The sequence below is a fragment of the Hippoglossus stenolepis genome, chromosome 11, assembly GCF_022539355.2.
Source record: "Hippoglossus stenolepis isolate QCI-W04-F060 chromosome 11, HSTE1.2, whole genome shotgun sequence".
Lineage (NCBI taxonomy): Eukaryota > Metazoa > Chordata > Actinopteri > Pleuronectiformes > Pleuronectidae > Hippoglossus > Hippoglossus stenolepis.
Genome location: NC_061493.1, coordinates 8,650,493 through 8,669,173, shown reverse-complemented (window position 1 = coordinate 8,669,173; position 18,681 = coordinate 8,650,493). Strand labels below are relative to the sequence as shown.

Below are 18,681 nucleotides of genomic sequence, written 5' to 3'. Positions count from 1 at the left end.
ACCCTGGTCTGGAGAACTCTCTCTCGTGATGCTGCACGTCAACACGTCCTCTTTGTCTGATTCCTGTTTGACTTTTTCATGTTAAGCATTGAAATAAACCAAAGGAAGCTCATTAACTCGCTCTGTGTGTCTTTATTTTGTATTTACTGCTAGAAACAAGAGCGTTGAAGGACAAAAAGCTGAAACAGCCAATCAACGAGCAGCTTGTTACGGTGTCGGGACATCTCTGATTGGACGGCGGCGTTGGGCGTTACTTCTATTCAGGAAACTATTATTTCTCTGTTTATGTTCCTCTTTGCATCATCAGCTGGAGGATCCGGAGTTTTACAGACACCGTCCGCGTCTCTGAGGTAAGGTCGTGTTTAAATACAGACGTTCAAAGGTTCATTTCCGGGGGAAACACACAGCGCAGCAGCAGCAAGGGTCGTTTGTCAACGCTCTCCCCGGAGGGGGCCCGCCCGTCACACTCATGTCAGGGGTCCTCAAGGTGGGGAGCGAATCTGCGGATGCACCGATGTACGATCCGTTAGCTTATATTTATAAGGTTTATAATGTCTCTACTGTTTACTAACCCTTTACTACAGCTGCTGCTTCCCTCTGCTTTGTTTCAACACACGTGAGAAATGTACGTCAAGCGTGGGCAAAGCGTTGTTATTGTCCTTTCATGCAGTTTCACATTAGTGCTGAGTTTTCATCACAACACTGTTAATATCATTGTTGTGTGGTTAAACTCAGGCATTTACATGCTACAGTACCCGTCTAATCCATTAACAGTATGTCAGGCCTGTTCAATGAGATTAGATCAGAGGCCAGATCATGAAAATGATCCCAAATGAGGGAGCTGAGAAATATGACTTAAAAAAATTAGTCAGCCCATTTCCAGTCACACACAGTAAAGTACAACAACGTAGGAGTGCATATCTTGAATTTAGTAAATGCACAAGTTCAGTGCATTGTGTTACATCAAGAAACTCCGGCCCAAGTTTTTTTTTTGTTTTACATTCATATGAAAGTACACATCATGCTCAGAAATAAGTGCAGCTGAGCCAAATTGCAGAATTTCACTCATTTAACTCAACAGATAACATCAGAGCACACAAGTGTAGGAACATAAACAAAACATCAGTGCACAGTAGGTGACTGAATAGATCCATAATAACAGCAACAGCAATCAGCAAAGTATATTATCAAGCCAAATGATTCCCTCTGCCAAGGAGGTTATGTTTTTATCTGCATGTGTTTGTTTGATAGTTAGCAGAATTACACAAAAACTACTCATCTGGTTTTCATGACATTATGTGGAGGGGTAAGGCATCGCTCAAGGAAGAAGTCATTGAAATTTGGTGCAGATCCAGGAATTCTTCTTCACTTTTTTGCGAGATCGTCTAATTTTCCCAAAATTGTATCTGATATCTCAGAAAATAATTCAGGGATCTTGATGAAAAAAAATCTGTATTTAGGGGACTGATAATTCTCAGTTTGCACAATTTGATGCAGCTCTAGATAAAAATCCAGATCTAGTGAATTTATATGTGGTCTCATAAATTGACTTTTGGTCTTGGCGGACATTCTTGTTTCTATATTAAATCAGACACCTCAATCATCAGTTCATGTGAGCCATACCAAATCAATAGCTACATAAAGTGCATAATATGGCTTTGGTAAATTAATATCACGACATATATTCAAACAGCATCATGCAACCTGCTCAAAAACCAGTCAATCAAAATCAATCAATTCAAGTCATTAACAAAACTGTAACCAAACACATGTAGCCTGTAGCCAACATTTACCTAATAAGATTAATGTCTTTTTTTTATTTAGAAAGAGCTGTGAATCTCTAGTGTATATAAATAGACTGTATCTTTATAAAGTCTATGGTCTATCCTCTTGAATATTACATTGAATCAAATCTAAATTAAAATGCATGAAATGTTAGTATCTGTATTTGTCAATCTTCACACTGTTTCTATTCCTCTGGATTTCAGGAGTGGTTCATGGTCACCCATCAGATACACCCATGAAAAGAAAATCTAGTACTCCCCTGCGTCCCAAACGCAGCAAGTCGGTCAGTGTCGGCGGTGATTGTGCTCCAGAGCCGGGCACAGTGCTTAGCTCCAATGCACCACCAAACTCTGACACCGTCCCAGAATCTACCTCGCTCATCCGACACCTGAGGATGTCAAGGCACAGTCACAACCTCCTCAAGTTTCTGGATGAGGACCGGAGCCGGGGGAAGTTCTGCGATGTGTCTGTGTCTGTGGGTGGAACGATCTACAGAGCCCACAAGGTGGTGTTGGCTCACGGGAGCAGCTACTTTCACGCTGAGCTGTCCAAGAACCCTGCAATGACCAATGTGACTCTGGACCACGTGGAGGACTCCGTTTTCCAGCACCTGCTCGACTTTTTGTACACCTCCGAGTGTGTTGTCACAGACACAGACCTCCCGGCTCTAATTGAAGCAGCACGATTTCTGGACATGATGGATATACTAAAGATGCTGTGTAAAGAAGGGGAGGTCCACCCTGTAAGTGTGATCCAGGCCCAGGCTGAGATAAGAGCGTCTTCCGAGGTAGAAATGACCTCCAGTGACTCACCAGCAGGCAACGCTGCCGTCCAGAGCCCACTTGAGCAGAGCAACCTGTGCAATCGCCAGTTTAATGCAGAAAACTCTGTGCAGAACCACTTGGCTGAGAGTCACGGTGATGTACAGCAGGAAACCCCGACAGAGGGAGAGAAGGCAGAAGGTCAGAGGACTGTTCTCACACGGAGATCAGCTCGTAGGAGGAGAACACCCACTAAGTATAAGAGAGATGATGTGGAGTACTTTGTCAACACACCTGAGGAAACACAGAAGATTTTATCACCAAGCGAGCGGCACAAAGCTAGAGTAGAGGAAGCAGGAAATGCGGTTGTGGAAAAGCAGACGTCCAAACCGAGCTTAAAAGAGACGTCTAAACCAGCTCTCGACGATGACGTGGTGGATGAGGAAGATGAAGTGGAGGAGGGAGGAGACGTGAACGAGGATGTGGCTGCCCAAAAGACAGCCGCAGCAGACAAGAGCGCAAGTCAGCAGGGTCCAGATGGAGAAGGGTCAGAGTGCCTAGGTGTTCGAGAGGTGGAGGTGCAGGCGCCTGCAGCAGGAAGCTCCAACCAGAGCCCGGTGTACCCTGAGGGTCTGGCCCCAGTCATCATCCAGACCTCCAGCAAGAAGATTCTCATGTGTCCCAAATGTGACAAGACCTTTGACCGTGCAGGTGGGAACCATAGAATAAGGTCTTGATTTTTAGTCTTGTGATTTACGTTATCTCTCGCAGTGGCAGTAGTAGTAGCAGTAAGATGTTGAATTTACAAAGGTATACATTTTAAAAAGACAAATTCTTTTGATTTGATTCACTTGGAAAGATGGAATGAGCACATCGTCTGGCTTTTTCGTAATCATGGCAAATATTTATCAGAATACTTGTTTTTTTTAATTCTGCCTTTTCTTCCTTTTTTCTGTTTAAAAAGTATAAATATGCATAAGAGGTTCGTCACCCGTTGCCAGAAACTCTGTTTAAAGCTGCATTTGGTGGGATTTTGAAAAAATAGGACAGGGAAGGAGAAAAATAGAACATTTTAACAGATACAACTTCCAGACCCCTCCTTCTGTTTCGGCCGAGATCCAAAACAGTCTCTGAGCTTAGCATCAGAAGCAATCAGACCCAACAGAAACAGGAGCGATTGATTCCTCCAAATTGCCTTACGAGCTGTGGGAGGAGCCAGATGTTTGTCAGATGAGGCAGTTTCAACAGATTTGACAAATAGTTATTCTCATAGATGTTCCCTACTGCCCCTTTAAAAGCTGTGGTTGTGCTCTCCTCCATTTTAGTCCTATTGACAAATACAGTATGTTTCCTTTAATTGGACACCCAGTAAACATAGTAGTGCTCATTTCCATGAGAGTGCTGATACAAATGTTTCAAATGTGTAATCAACTGTTGCTGCCTGTTCTCAGGGAAGTACGAGAGTCACACCAGAGTGCACACGGGAGAGAAACCGTTCCAGTGTGACATCTGTTTCCAGCGCTACTCCACCAAGTCTAACCTGACCGTGCACAGGAAGAAGCACGCCGGCGACGCTCCCTTCCAGAAGAAGGAGCACAAATGTCCCTTCTGCAACAAGCTGCATGCCAGCAAGAAAACCCTGGCCAAACATGTCAGGAGGTTAGTCACTGCTATATCTCTACATCCAGTCTAATGTCACTCTACATTCCCATTCATTTTAATGTATGTATCAATGTAGCCGTCTAAACTAAAGTTTTCAGTTTCCATCAGTTCAGATATAATAATGACTGACCCATAATATTTGTATCTCCTGGATCAGGTTTCATCCCGACAACATCCAAGAGTTTCTTACCAAGAGGAAGAGGAAGAGTGAAGGCTGGAAATGTGCTGTAAGGACCCGTTTCAGAATGATGAGGATTTTTATCAGTTAATAAATATTATATTGTATGTAAAGAGAGATTTTAACATTGTGTAACCTTTGACCTTTCTGACCCAGATTTGTCTGAAGACCTTCACCCGCAGGCCTCATCTGCAGGAGCACATGATCCTGCACACACAGGAACGCCCTTTTAAATGCACCTTCTGTGATGAGTACTTCAAGTCGAGGTTTGCCAGGCTGAAGCACCAAGAAAAGTATCACTTAGGTGGGAAATGCACCATGAAAATTAAATCCTAAAGCTCTTAGATTTAGAGATAGACATTTTCTTTTACAAATGGGAAAAACGTTAAATTCCAAAGATGTATTCAGTTATTTGTTTAGTGTTTTTGTTGTCCTCGTCCCTATAGCTATATGTCTATATATGTAAGTACACTAAGAGAAATGTAAAGTCACACATACTTTCTGATTCTATGTGTCTCGTTTTCAGGTCCGTTTCCCTGTGAGATCTGTGGCCGACAGTTCAATGACACAGGCAACAGGAAGCGACACATTGAGTGTACTCACGGAGGCAAGAGAAAGTGGACCTGTTTTATCTGTGGGAAATCAGTGCGGGAAAGGTACATCTGTTCCATATGGAAGAGCACTGTGATGCTTTGGCTGATGCCTGTGGGTCTGTTCTGTATCACTAAACCCTTCCAACATGCTGAGCTGCAGATTTCTACTTCTAGGACAACGCTGAGGGAGCACATGAGGATCCACAGTGGGGAGAAACCTCACCTGTGTAGTATCTGCGGCCAAAGTTTCCGTCATGGCAGCTCCTACAGGTGGGTTCACTGAGTGTGGAAAGAAGGTGTCAGCTGTGTTTGTGATGTGATGTTATGATTCAAGCTCTCAGTTTGATTGGCCCCTCAATGTTCCGTGGACAGGCTCCACCTCCGAGTACACCATGATGACAAGCGCTACGAGTGTGACGAGTGTGGGAAAACCTTTATACGCCACGATCACCTGACCAAGCATCAGAAAATACACTCCGGTACAGTAGAACACATGTAACAGTGGGATTCTTCTGTGTCCTTCTTTCGACAATTTTTTCGTTTTGTTTTAGAACATAGAAGATGGTAAATATCACTTGTATGTTTGAAGGTCTTCCGCACTAGTTGGATGATAAGTTGCCAACCACCAGCAGATGTAAGCGACCACCAGCGGATCTCAGGGACATAACCTCAGTTGTGTACCTCAGCGCCATTGGGTGTTTCAGCCTTTTAATCATAAGACTGCTAAGGCAGACCCACCACAGGCTGATCAGACCTGGGTCTATGTCCCTAACATATTGGGCCCCAGTTGGAGTCTATTCTCCTGATTTAAAGCGTTCTGCAGTGTGTGATTTTCCTATTTTAGTAGCAAGGTCACCATTGGTTTATTCCCAAAGATAAAGTGTTATTTCTTATTATACATAAGGTATAGTGAAACATACTGTTAATCCCTCCTGTCTGTGTGTATTTTAACGTAGCCCACTTTTGTTTCAGGTGAGAAAGCACACCAGTGTGAGGAGTGTGGGAAGTGCTTCAGGCGCCATGATCATCTGACTGTCCACTACAAAAGTGTTCATTTAGGAGAGAAAGTCTGGCAGAAGTATGTTGTCTTATGACGGACAAACAGCATGTTAACATTACTCTCAGTGGGCCCTGCAACCTTAACCAAATGCTTTTGCTTTCTGACTTTTTTCTCACAGGTATAAAACTGCAGTGCATCAGTGTGAGGTCTGCAAGAAGGAATTTAAAGGAAAGTCCAGTCTGGAAATGCACTTCAGGACACACTCAGGTAAGGAAACAAAGACGTCAACTGATTTGATGATTGAAAAAGCCCTATCGCCTTTAATCACGGCTCTTGCATGGCACAGATACAGTTTACAATGATAAAGGTCACAGATCCAGCTCTAGAAGGCACAGTGTTGCAGTGTTACGCCCTGTCGCCTCACAGTGCGATGGTTCCAAATCCTTTTTGGCTTTCTGTGTGGAGTTTGGATGTTCATGTCTGTGTAGGTTTTGTCCAGTTACTCAGGCTTCCTCCCACAGTACAAACACTCTGCCCTGTGATACACTGGCGACCTGTGCAGGGTGTACCCCACCCCCCCCCAATGTCAGCTGGGATTTGCTCCTGCTCCACCGTGATCCTGTAATCTGTATAGATAATAGATGGATTTATTCACCTCTCGGAAATTATCATAAGATTTGAAATTGGGGGTGTATAATTAACTACCCCACTTAAGAAAAGCCTAAAGGAGAGACGCATCCTCACACTAACGTTTCTGCTTGTGTTGCTGTGACAGGTGAGAAACCCCACAGATGTCCTGAATGCCACCAGACATTTCGGATCAAGAAGACCTTGACAAAGCACATGGTGATTCACTCGGACGCTCGTCCTTTTAACTGTCCACAGTGCAGCGCCACCTTCAAAAGAAAAGACAAGCTCAAGTACCACGTCGACCATGTGCACAGCACGCGATTCACCGGGCAGCCCGTCAGCACCCTCAGCGAGGACAAAATAGTCTCCATCCCTTTTGAGGAGACCTCGAAGGCGTATCGCGCTGAGCCTAAGTCGGCTCTTCAAAGCTGCCCCCCTCCCGCTATGAATGTTTGCGTGCCAGTCACTTTAGTTCCTATCCAGACGGCAGGAGGAGCACAAGGTGAGCTGAACACGTCGTCTCTCTCCTCCCAGACTCATAATGTCGTGAGCATGCAGGCTCAAGGACAGCAGCAGAACTCCGTCTACCAGGCTGCCACCGACCTGGCGTTCTTAGAGAAGTACACCCTCACCCCCCAGCCCACCAACATCGTCCACCCTGTGAGGCCTGATCAGATGCTGGATCCGCGAGAGCAGTCCTACCTGGGCACGCTACTGGGACTGGATTCATCTTCCTCTGTACAGAACATGTCCAACTCTGACCACAGGCACTGATGCTCCTTACTCCACTGAGTCTTAAAGGAACCTAGTCATTTGAATCCGAAGAACAAAACTTCAGTATTCACCACTAAAATATGTTTGCATTTGGAGACAGGGAGTTTCAGCTTTTTGAACTGTAAATGACTCAATTTAAGGCTACATCAACACATGTATTTGTTTGAAAAAGCATCAACTCTGCTCCAGATATGCCTGCTGTCCACACTATTCCTGAGTATTAGAATTAGAGCCACTAAAACTGAGAAGACTGGAAACACTGCTGATCTCATTTTAGTCTGAGACGTTTGGAAACAATGACGTAGACACTAGGGCTGCACGATATATCGAAAATGTATCATCAACGCGATATCAACATGCGCGATATACGTATCGCAAAAGACTGCTTGAACTGCGATAAATGGTGTTCTATGCGCCATGCAAACTGGGTGGGACTGTGGATTTATACCAGGGCGTTTTTTTTAATTTTTTTTAGTACAGTATAATAAACCATGAAAAATACCACTTTAACTGTAAAATCTGGAACTAAAAGTGAAAAAGACAAGTTTGGGAACAATTTGATACCAGTTACATGGTCACACAAAGTGGCTTTAACAATATTTTTTTCTTTTCGTGCATCAGTTTTAGCACGAGCCTTTAGTGTCACGGAATGACACAATTCATTTTGATTCATCAATTGGCAGAAACCTTAATGCAGGTTTTGAGGACTTGGTTCATCATTCATGTTCCTAAATGCACAACATGTACTTTTCTGCTGCTCAGATTCTCTCAGTCAAAACAATAACAAGTTTTGCATGGAATCATGGGAATTGTAGTCGTTACCACCATCGTCATCACTGCGCTCAGCTCCTCCTGGTTAAGATTCCTGCAGTGTTAATAAATCATGAGGTTTTTAGCTGGAGCCAAATTATCCACATTATCAGTCTCCTCCTCCTCCACAACAAATAGACCCGTGTGATGCTGACGCCCGTTCGGCGAGCGCAGGGCGTCTGTGAGCGGCTGCGAGCTGTGTAACCACTGTTCGCTCAGCTTGTTCCTATGATAACTCAAATCTGTCATCCACTTAAATGTTTAATTGTGAAATGTGTAAAAATGTGGCTTAAAACTGGATAAAAGTCGATCAGGATTGTTTCTGTTAAACAACCAACAGTGATGTTTGTACATAGGAGATAATTGACAGACATGTAAATGGAATTATGTATTTTCTGGGTTTAAAAACAGCTGGAAACATTTGGGATGGTGTAAGTACACAACACAACAAAACATTACAGAGGTTTATTGGTTTTAAAGCAGAAAAGTTGGATGTTATACATATTCACAGGTTAATTATAACATAACAAACATTACTACTGAGGAGATGTAAAGTGGGTGGTCTTACGTTGTAATGTGTGTACTTTTTAAAAAACTTTTTTTACTCATGCAGTGTAATTATGAGCTAATTATCTAAGTGTTAGAAGTTGATGATTGCACCGATTTGTCAATTAGCATTTTCGACGACCTGAACATGCTTGAAATCTGACAAATTGTTGTACATGCATCACGTCTGGCCAAAAATCTTTTATTGTACCGCGCATGTGCGAGAAAAATGGCTTAATTGCGCCGCCCAACAATTTTAATAATTGAAGCCTTCTGCCTTAACTTTGCCCAAGATGTATGAAATTTGGGAGGCACATCTATTAGTTTGAGACCATAAAAAAGCTTGTGGATCCGTACCCTAAACCCACCAGGAGAAATTCTATTTTAAGTTGCAAATTGTTTGCCTTTTCCACACCTCGTACTTCCAAGGGAATTAATCCAGTTTACTTAACTAAATCTTAAAGATCTTGACAATGTTAAATTGCGAAAGTTTTTAGTTTTCTTTGAACAACAGGACACATTTCTATGTTTTTGATAAAAACCTGTACGTGGTCAGATCTGTAACGTCGTGGCAACTGCACCTCCCAGACACTGCACAAAGGTGCGAGGACCCTTCAATACTGCACAGAGCTTAGAGCTTAATTTAATTGAAATGGTAAATCATATGAAATATGATTAAAACAATTATGAACAATTTCCAACTGTGAAATGATTGAATTTCAGAGGGTAGTTGAAGAAAGAGACGGATTAAATAGAAATCCTGTGTAAAAGTATCAGTTGCACCTCGAGGAGGTGTTGCTGTTTTAAATTGTGTCGCAGCTGTTATTGTTTTTATTGTCTGTCAATCAGCTGAGTTAATATTAATGATCTGTTACAGAATTGATTCTGTTCTGAAACTTCTCAAACTTTGTGTCATGATCAATAAAATCTGATGGGAATGAACGTGTGTGTCATTAGCCTTGTGACAGACTAGAAAGATGAATGAATGGGTTGATTTCAGGAGAGGATTTAGAAAAAACACAATACTAGAAAGACAAGTGATTCCAGTCCAGGTTTTAACCAGGCCGACTACCAGTCATTTGTGTGGCTTTGAACCCACAGAAAAACAGTTAACTCCAGCTTGTTGTAGGAATTTATGAGAAGCCTGAAATAGCTTTAGAAAAAGCTGACATGTTATAATGTTACAACATATGTATCATCACAGTCATAACTTCAGTTTTCCAGGCTGGCATCTGTTTTCATTCAGTGAGCAAATCCAAAGGCAGCAGCAACCTCCTCTTCCTCAAAGTGCCTGAGCAAAGGCTCTGGTCAAAAGACAAAGGTTTTACAAACACCAAACAATGATAAAAAAAACAGTAATAATAATAAAGATTATATTATGAACCCATAGTCATACATGCAAATAAAAATTACGCTACATTATTGCGTAATACAAGATTAATACTCACCTTTATTGTGAGCCAGCTACAACCTAAAAATGTTAGCACAGCAGTGAGTATTGTTCTGTCAATTGAAGTCATTGACGAATTCACAACAAGAAATGACACATAACGTATGAATTCTGCTGTCAAATTCCTGTTTTTAGTTACAGCACATTGACACTGGCGTCGCACTAAATCACCAAAATCTTTCGAAAAGGTGTCAGAACACGCCCACTCGAGTCTTTCTGGACTTCTTCCCGCTGTATTCTGACAGAGGCTAATTCAGTCATTTCCTGGACATTTTACCAGGGGCCTGACAGGAAAAGCTCCAGAAAATGTTTCAGAGCAACTGACTCCAACATTTGCGTTCTCACATACAGCCCCTCAGAAAAATCTCCTGAGTTCAGTGCATGTCTGAAAGCAGTTTAATATCCAAACCTTCATCTTGGCCTGACGACTATAATACGTTTTAGCAGACTCTACACACACACACACACACACACACACACACAAACACACATATCATAGCTGAAGTGATACTTACATTCACTTAATCTAATTCTTCCATTAGTGCAGCGGACTTCAGAAAAATGATCTGTCCACCATTCGTCCAGCTTCACACATGCCAGTTTCCGCCCCTCACCATCTTTTACATATTTCACTCCATCAGAATATAATTCACGATATTGATGGGTGTCCACAGAACAGTAGGTAGCTGCACAAAAGGAAAAAGAAAAAAACACTTGTATTTTCACAATCTCCTGGACAGACCATTGATATAAAGTCTTGCAGTGCTGACCTGTTCATACCTCTGCAGCTGGGCACATCTGACCATGTGCCGTCTGAATGACACACCACTGTCTTTGGACCCACATATGTGTAAAAGGTGTTGCACGCGTATTTCAAAAACATCTCTCTAGTGTCCACAATTTCACCATTGGGGATACTGGGGTGTTTTCCACAGCTTTCAACTGAATAAGAAAAAATGATTTGGGAAATTTCAGACTGTAACAGCAAAGTTGATCAACTTCAAATTTGATTTTAAATTCTTCAGTATAACTCGTTAGTGCTACTTATAAGAGCCACGGAGTATCAGGGCCACTTCAAGAGATTTCCAGAATAAAGTCCGAATATTACAAGAAAAAAATTTGAATTTTAGGCTACATGTCATGTTTGAGGGGGAATATCCGAAGATCAGCTTGTTGTGTGTGTTAAAATAAAGAATGTTAATCATCTTGATAAGGTCTCATGTTAACAAAATAAGTCATCAGCACCACATCATCATAAGGATCAAGAGAAACTGTGTCTATTTCACAGAAAGAATCACAGACTTGGAGGAAAATACCTCTTTTGTGGAGGAGGAAATGACTGGGGCAGAGCTGTCGTAATATAATCTAATTAAAGTACAACTTTATTCTTGTTACACGATAACTTATTTATCGATTTATTAGGACTTTATTCTTGCAATAGTATGAGTTTTTTCTCATTCAATTTCAAATTTATTCTTAAAATAATTTGATTTCTTTCTTGTCAGATTAGAACTTTACTCCTGTAATATCACAATTTTTTTCTCATAAAATAATGGCTTTATTCTTAAAATCATTTTCTTTTTTTTCTCGTCAGATTACGACTTTGTTCCTGTTATATTATTATTATTTTGAAAATAAAAATAATTATTAGTATGTTTTTTTTATAACTTTATTCTCCAAATCTCTTTTTTTCTCTTCAATACGGCCATAGTACTTGTTTTGTATAGTAATAATAATGAATATATCAATATTTATATGTATCTATATAGCCTATACCTACAAACATACATATATATATAGATATATAGATATATAGAGAGATATATGACATGAAGCATAAATGTATAGGTAGAGATGGATCTACTTTACTTGGTGCATTTTGAATCTCCTCTTCATTTGTTCCAGAGCTGGTTGATGATCCTATCAGTTAGAGTGGAAACAGCAGTTTGTTAGATTTTAGTTTGTTATCACACCAGGATGTTGCTTTTATGCTTTTATTCTTCCAGAAATGTTCTTCTTCTGAATTCAGATTCTTAATAACTTTAATTTGAGATGTTATGGTCTTCATTTATATCTAATATAAATGAAAATTTACCTCCACCCACAGGCCGTGTCCCACTGCCAGCAGATGTAGTACCTGTCCCTCCATGTCCACTACCTGGTCTGCGGCCTGAGTTGAATAAATAAATACACAATATATTGATATAGTTTGGAAGACATAAGATAAATCTATTTAATATCAATACGTGTAGGCTGTGTCCCACCGCCAGCAGATGAAGTGTGCCCTCCACCTGTTCCGCCCACTGCAGAGCCACCAAGATCAGTACCTGGTCCTCTTCCTCCGCCTGAGAGGGAAAAAAAACATTGCATTTATAACAAACTGATCTTTTATGGATCACAAAATGTAGATCTGTTAAAAAAACCTAGGAGCAATGACAAACCAGCATTTAGCTAGATATTCATTGTGGCTGCAGAGGGCGCTGTTGCTTAGTAAAAGTTGCATAGTGTTGCTTTATTGCCAATTAATAATATCACATTGTCCACTTACCGCAGACGGGGCCTTCAGTCCAGTGTCCACTTAAGCAGTATGTGGATTTTTTTGTGTGCACTCCGTCTATAGTGTATCCATCCTCACATTCGTACTGCACTTCTGAACCTGCAGCGAACAAGTCCTGATAGTCCAAACCAGTGATCACAGCATGGGGGACTTTGGGAGGCTCACTGCAGGCGGACATACTTCCTGTAAATACCATAATAAATCATGAAGAGGAGCAGGAAAGGGCGACTAGATGGGAAACTAACGTCTGACACTTACTCTCACACATGGGCAAAGAGGACCACGTCCCATTTATACATTTGGCTGTTGCGATGTTGTCTTTGTGTTCATATCCTTTGTCACATGTGATCCTGATGATGTTTCCCTCCTCGTACCAACCTTCTGAGGCCTCTGTGTATTTTGCATTGGCAATAGTTGGCGGAATGCAGGCTTTTTCCTCTGAAAGAAAAAAGAACCAACCAAAGAATTGTTATCATTTTGATCATGTAGTGGGTGGACTGTTGATGTTTGGACCCCTCATCATCATAGAACATCCTGATAAAATAGAAAAAAATATCAAATTATTTTTTCAAGGAATATCTCAAGACATTGTCTATAGTTCCTGATGAGAACTGAGGTTGGATGCACAAGGATGAATTTTGTAGCAGAGTTTGTATTGTGGGTAAAACCTGTGAATGAGAAGACTGTCACATCAAAAAATCATTTATGTATGACATCACTTTGCTCATCTTCTTTTTTTTTGATACTATGAATTTTTACCCGAACCCTAATCTCTAACCCTAAATGCATTTTATCCATAAATAATATGTCAGTCATTTTGCAAGATACACAAAAATATATACACATTCATACACTCCTTTTATGATATCTCACTAACCTCAGAGTGTTCTTTAACATTCACAGTCCCTGCGTGACCTTTGCAGCACTGTGTTGCGTTTTAACCCCAAACTAACTCTGACCAAACCAGCTTTAATAACATGAGAGAAGCTTAAACTGTGCATAATGCCTGAGAGTGCTGTGCTGTTCATACCTAATATACAGAGTGATGAGATCACTTAACACCACAAATGATTTAATTTGTGAAAAACGTACCTATACATCGTGGCGTATGAGACCATGTGCCATGTTGACACACGCTTTCTGCCCACCAACCCTCCACAGCTGGTTTATGTGTGTTTTCACAGGCATAGGTGAGCTTGGAGTCATGAGAATACGTTTCTTTAACAGGGACGAAATAACCACGGTCCAGTGAGGGAGCAGCACACTGCAGAGCTGCACTTTGTGCTGAAACAGAGATAAGCAAGAGAATAATATTTCTTATATTATAATAAGTGTGTGTGTTTAAAAAAACAAATTTAAATGATTCTAGGGGTAAATTTGAGTCTCTTACCGTGTAGTGCTCCTGGAAACCAAACCAGAAGAAAAAATCCCAAATATCTTGAGCACATTTTGACAATTCTGATGCCTCAGGACGAAGCAGAGCAAAGACCCAGTTCAAATCCAAACAAGTTAGTGATTGTTGAGGGCATTTCCCCAAATAGTTAAAGAATGAGGAGTTAACACTTTCTGTGACAGTGACTGTGGCGTGACGCTGTCGCTCTGAAGCCAACACACAAACCAAACACATGTTCTACAAATCGATACACACTGGAAGACAAACACTGTGGTTGTTTCTTTATTAACTTTTTCTACATATGGGTTTCAGAGACACATGTGAAGAACACTGACAACTTCTAAAAGAATCAAATGAAATCAAAACCCCCTATTATAGTGTCAAAACACACAAAGTAATGAAAAATAAAAATATCATAATCTTGATAGACTTTGCATATTATGAGTTAAGATCTCATTAAGCAGTAAAGTTATACACTATATCTTAAAGTAACTAATAACAACGAGGGGCTTTAAACATAAAGATTTAATTGTAATTAAGTAATTATTTAGATTATATAAATTATAATAATACAATTATAGTAGAATAACAACAAATCAACCAACCTAACCTAACCCATTGTTTGGTATTCAGCATTTTATGATATTATCTACATTGTGATTTTATCTTTCAGAACAAACGTGCATATAAACAAATGAATCTGTTGACCCTTTGATAATACTGTAACTTTGGTTCTAATGACATAGTCTCCTTTCATTTGGATTATTTTATGTGTGTAACAATCCAACATTCAGTTGTGTTTTGTTTTTTACCTCCATGTTTGTTAACACAATTTGTTTAAGAGCAATTCAAAATGATTTCCCAGGACGGCTGTGAGCAGAGGTCAGCGTTGCAACACAGCAAACTCTCTCGGCCCCGACAGAGGCAGGCAGTCTGTATCTGTACATGGGTTATAGACCATGTGGTAAGTAGTCACTAAATGTCACAAACAACACTCTTCTACATTCATTCGCTCATTGTCACATATGTGCTTCTAAAAACACATATTTAGTCCCTATGTCCACATTGTTCATTTAAGACAACGACCGTGTCCCAAATCTCTTACTGGCATCACTGTTCATCCATTTGTATTGTCTAGATGTGTTGAGAAGATTTTATACCTATTAGTTGAACCCATTATTTTTGACCCACGTAGGACAAATCTGAGTTGTGGTGGTAAGCACAAACTGCAACAAACAAATTGTATTTCTACATATCTACATGAATTGAACTGCTTTTTACCTAAAGGTTTAATACTGATGTAAAATAAACATTCAGAATTTACTATGAAATTCCCCCTGGCTGCTGTTCGTCATGAGGATCCAGAAAATGCATCAAGTAGTGTCAACAAGTGTTTCTTTTGCCAATGGCTCAAAGTTCCCACATAAAGTCCTTATAAAATGAAGTATAGGTTAGTGAATGAGTACAGGTGATTTCAGACACAGCCAATATGAACTCTTAGCAAGAATAAAAAAGTGATTAAACTATAAGCTGGTTGCTAAATGCATTGATCATAAATCATAGGTCATTATTGTACAGATATGCCGGATCTAAACAAAATAATGCAGAGGGATTCTGTTGGAATGTATAGTGGACATTTTATTCAAACTATATGTACACTAGCACAGAATATAAGTAGTATTGATCGTATGCTCAGTTGTAGAATACAAGCTGACTGTCAAACAGCACCAAGCTCTCCAACACTGTGAGGATCTTTGGGAAATACATCTGGTTAAAAAGAAATCCTCTTGTTTTCTGCTGGAGGGATTTCATCAGTTTCCTGCTCGGCTTTGGTTGTCAGTTGTTTGGTGAGTGATCCAACAGGCAGGAGGGTTCCCTCGCTGAGCTTTAGAACGCTCCCTGGTTTATTACAGACAATTATAATGTTAGCCGTTAATGTAGAACTGCAGAGTAAAATGAGTTTAAAACGTGTACAATAATGCAAATGCAATATTAACTGGAATGGCACAAAAACTAACAGTCCCCTTATGAAACCACATTTATATTCACATGATCCAGATTTTTCTTTGGATCGGCGCAAATTACTGCTTGATGTAAAATATCGTCTCTGAATATTTTTTATTTTCATCAAGATCCATGAATTATTGTCTAAGTAATTAATGAACATCATGAAAAGCTTCGACACCACATCAGCCCACTAGGTTCCTGATTATCGATTAAGTAGTTTTTGTGTATTCATGCTAACTAACAAACAAACCAACCAACAAACAGAGGTGCTGAAGTTAATACAAATCAAGTTGTAATCAATTATTTAAGAAAAGGTATCCGAGAACACTATCATGGTCATAGGTGACAGCCTAAAATAAAATAAAAGCAGCTCACTTAGATTTTCGGTAAGTCTGAACAACATTGGTTTGTCGAGAATTGCAGTTTTTATCTAGTTATGAACCACCGTCTCTGAAACTGCAGATTTCACTCCAAGAATGTTGACAAATCATCCAATTATTTATTAATTGTGGAAAATGCATCTTGAATCACAAAGTTACTGACTTTGTCTCCTCTGCTTGTTACTGAGAATCAGAGCTCAGAGATTCATGTTTGTTAGCTGACAATAAAAAAGGCAGGAACAAAAAGCACTGTGACACGTTGAAATACAAAGCACCTAATGTATTTATACTTACAGCGGGTATAAGTGAATATGCGATTGGAGCAATGAACAGCCACGCTGTAATCCTGCCAAATACATGGAAAATATTTCGTCTCTCCTTCCTTGATATACTCAGTCACAGAAAGCTTAAAACCACGAACATAATGACCAGGTTCCATGACACAAAATGCATCTGCACAAAACGAACAGAAAAACACATGGATAAATATTTTGGTTTTAAAACATTTCGATATTTGACAGACTTATGAAAAATTAAGGCTAAGTGTTGACTTCTTTATACCTTCGCAGGCCGGGTAATTTTGACCAGAGCCGTCCCCATTGTAACAACTCACAGTGTCTAGACCGACTTGTTTGTAAAAACTATTACTAAATTTCAAACCTACATTCGATGCTCTTCTAGCGACACCGTAGGAGCGTTTGGGTGTGTCCACAGGTTTAAGGCTAAGAATGAAAAAAAAAGGATTATTTAAGTCTGTCACAGTATCTCAGTGAAAATGATCTCATCAACAACATAACTTGTGGTACTAAAATGAACATTGTGGAAAAGAGAGCAATTTACACAGCACTGTGAACTGAAAATCTGCTTTGTGCAGCAATAAACTCTGGTTTGACCAATCATCCCCAAATGTTCTCTATGCTGAATCGACCATGTTGACATATTTGATTTCTTTGTAGTGCAACTGGCATCCAGATGGCACAGTGGTGATGGTTAGCACAGTGGTTCACATCCAGTATGTTCTTGGTTGAATCTGCAATTGCATGGGCCTCCTCCCTGATCCCAATTCTGTTTTTTTATGAATTCAAGTTGTGCATGTGAAGATCAGGCAGATAAAGAGACTTCTAAGGGCCTTCACACCAACCACATGGTTAGGGTCCAGACCTGCAGACCTTTAGTGTTCGCACCACCGTCTGTAACAACCAACCCAAATTCAGTTTGACCAAAAGAGGTGGTGTCAGGTCCAAATCAAACTGACCAAGTTTGGTTTGTTTGCAGTGAGAAAAAATACTTTTGATAGTTTGGATTAGATCAGTGCAGGAAAAAAACAACAACATTAAACAATAGAAGAAGAAAAAGAAGGCAGAGGCATGTCAAGTCTTCACCTCCGGCGACATAATGATGGAATGACAGAACAATCATTTCTCAGAATACACCGTATTGTTGTTCAGAATATGGGACAAGATGGTGAATCATCCTTGCAATAAAAGTCATTAGTTCATTCATTTTCTTTTCTTTCCAACCAGTAAAGTGTCCTCCTGTCCACGATCCATTCATTTTTATAATGCTTAGAAGTTTAAAGAGGGGTCAGAAGGAGAGTTGGAGCATATTGACGATGGTTCGTTTCAAGAAGCGAATGAGTCTGATGACTTACTGGAGTATGAAGAGGCTGTTGGCAGAGGTGCTGGAAGATCCTGCTAAGATTTTAGAGCACATGAAGCCAGAATAGAGTTACACATCACATTAGGATGTTGTTTCTTTTCTTATTCATTCAGAATCTTATAAAGACATTTTATACCTTTGAAATTTTAAAACTTAAAATCAATGAGTGGGATCTGCTTGTATTTTATCACAGTGATAAAAGAGACGAAGGCCTACCTCCACTGCCTGGTTGTGTCCCATGGCCGGAGGACGTGCTGTGTCCCTCGCCTGGTCCCACCTCCACAGAACCACCATGTCCAATATCTGGTCTGCTTCCTGAATGGAAATAAATAAAAACACCACTCGTCCTGTGTCTTTACCTATATGGACAAACATTACATACACGTGTTACAGGACATAACTACAAGGAGACAGATGTGTGAAGGACGTTTGATTCAATTGATGTAACGTCACTTTATTTACTGCTGGTGATGTTTGCTTTTCAAAGGGCAACACC

General features: G+C 40.3%; 2 protein-coding genes across 5 annotated transcripts; one reads left to right on the top strand and one right to left on the bottom strand.

Annotated features, from left to right (window-relative positions):
- The first annotated feature begins 205 nt into the window (after positions 1-205).
- Positions 206-9,681, top strand: zbtb41 (zinc finger and BTB domain containing 41). Of its 3 annotated transcripts, none has more exons than XM_035169769.2 (11): positions 206-350; positions 1,989-3,257; positions 3,998-4,205; positions 4,366-4,435; positions 4,543-4,690; positions 4,913-5,042; positions 5,154-5,249; positions 5,352-5,458; positions 5,952-6,057; positions 6,158-6,246; positions 6,755-9,681. In XM_035169769.2, the coding sequence occupies exons 2-11, from the start codon at positions 2,021-2,023 to the stop codon at positions 7,381-7,383; spliced, it is 2,820 nt and encodes a 939-aa protein (XP_035025660.1). In that variant the 5' UTR covers positions 206-350; positions 1,989-2,020; the 3' UTR covers positions 7,384-9,681. The 3 variants fall into 3 exon arrangements, with proteins under 3 accessions (XP_035025660.1, XP_035025662.1, XP_035025661.1); XM_035169771.2 differs by lacking the exon at positions 206-350 and adding an exon at positions 368-487; XM_035169770.2 differs by lacking the exon at positions 206-350 and adding an exon at positions 379-516.
- Positions 8,644-14,331, bottom strand: LOC118117508 (complement factor H-like). Of its 2 annotated transcripts, none has more exons than XM_035169777.2 (11): positions 14,137-14,331; positions 13,839-14,030; positions 13,005-13,184; positions 12,738-12,929; positions 12,454-12,534; positions 12,285-12,359; positions 12,059-12,109; positions 10,970-11,131; positions 10,705-10,875; positions 10,188-10,210; positions 8,644-10,043 (listed from the first exon to the last, which is right to left on the bottom strand). In XM_035169777.2, exons 1-11 carry the CDS (start codon positions 14,192-14,194, stop codon positions 9,978-9,980), a joined length of 1,251 nt encoding a protein of 416 aa, XP_035025668.2. In that variant the 5' UTR covers positions 14,195-14,331; the 3' UTR covers positions 8,644-9,977. The 2 variants fall into 2 exon arrangements, with proteins under 2 accessions (XP_035025668.2, XP_035025670.2); XM_035169779.2 differs by having other exon boundaries at positions 12,481-12,534.
- Positions 14,332-18,681: the final 4,350 nt, after the last annotated feature.

Coding starts and splice junctions, on each gene's coding strand:
- zbtb41 (XM_035169769.2), top strand. CDS start 2,021: ATGAAAAGAAAATCTAGTACTCCCCTGCGTCCCAAACGCAGCAAGTCG. Junction 3,258..3,997: donor CAAGACCTTTGACCGTGCAG/GTGGGAACCATA, acceptor GCCTGTTCTCAG/GGAAGTACGAGAGTCACACC. Junction 6,247..6,754: donor GCACTTCAGGACACACTCAG/GTAAGGAAACAA, acceptor TTGCTGTGACAG/GTGAGAAACCCCACAGATGT.
- LOC118117508 (XM_035169777.2), bottom strand. CDS start 14,194: ATGTGCTCAAGATATTTGGGATTTTTTCTTCTGGTTTGGTTTCCAGGA. Junction 13,185..13,838: donor TCATACGCCACGATGTATAG/GTACGTTTTTCA, acceptor TTTTTCTTTCAG/AGGAAAAAGCCTGCATTCCG. Junction 11,132..12,058: donor GGAGATTCAAAATGCACCAA/GTAAAGTAGATC, acceptor TTTCTTATTCAG/TTGAAAGCTGTGGAAAACAC.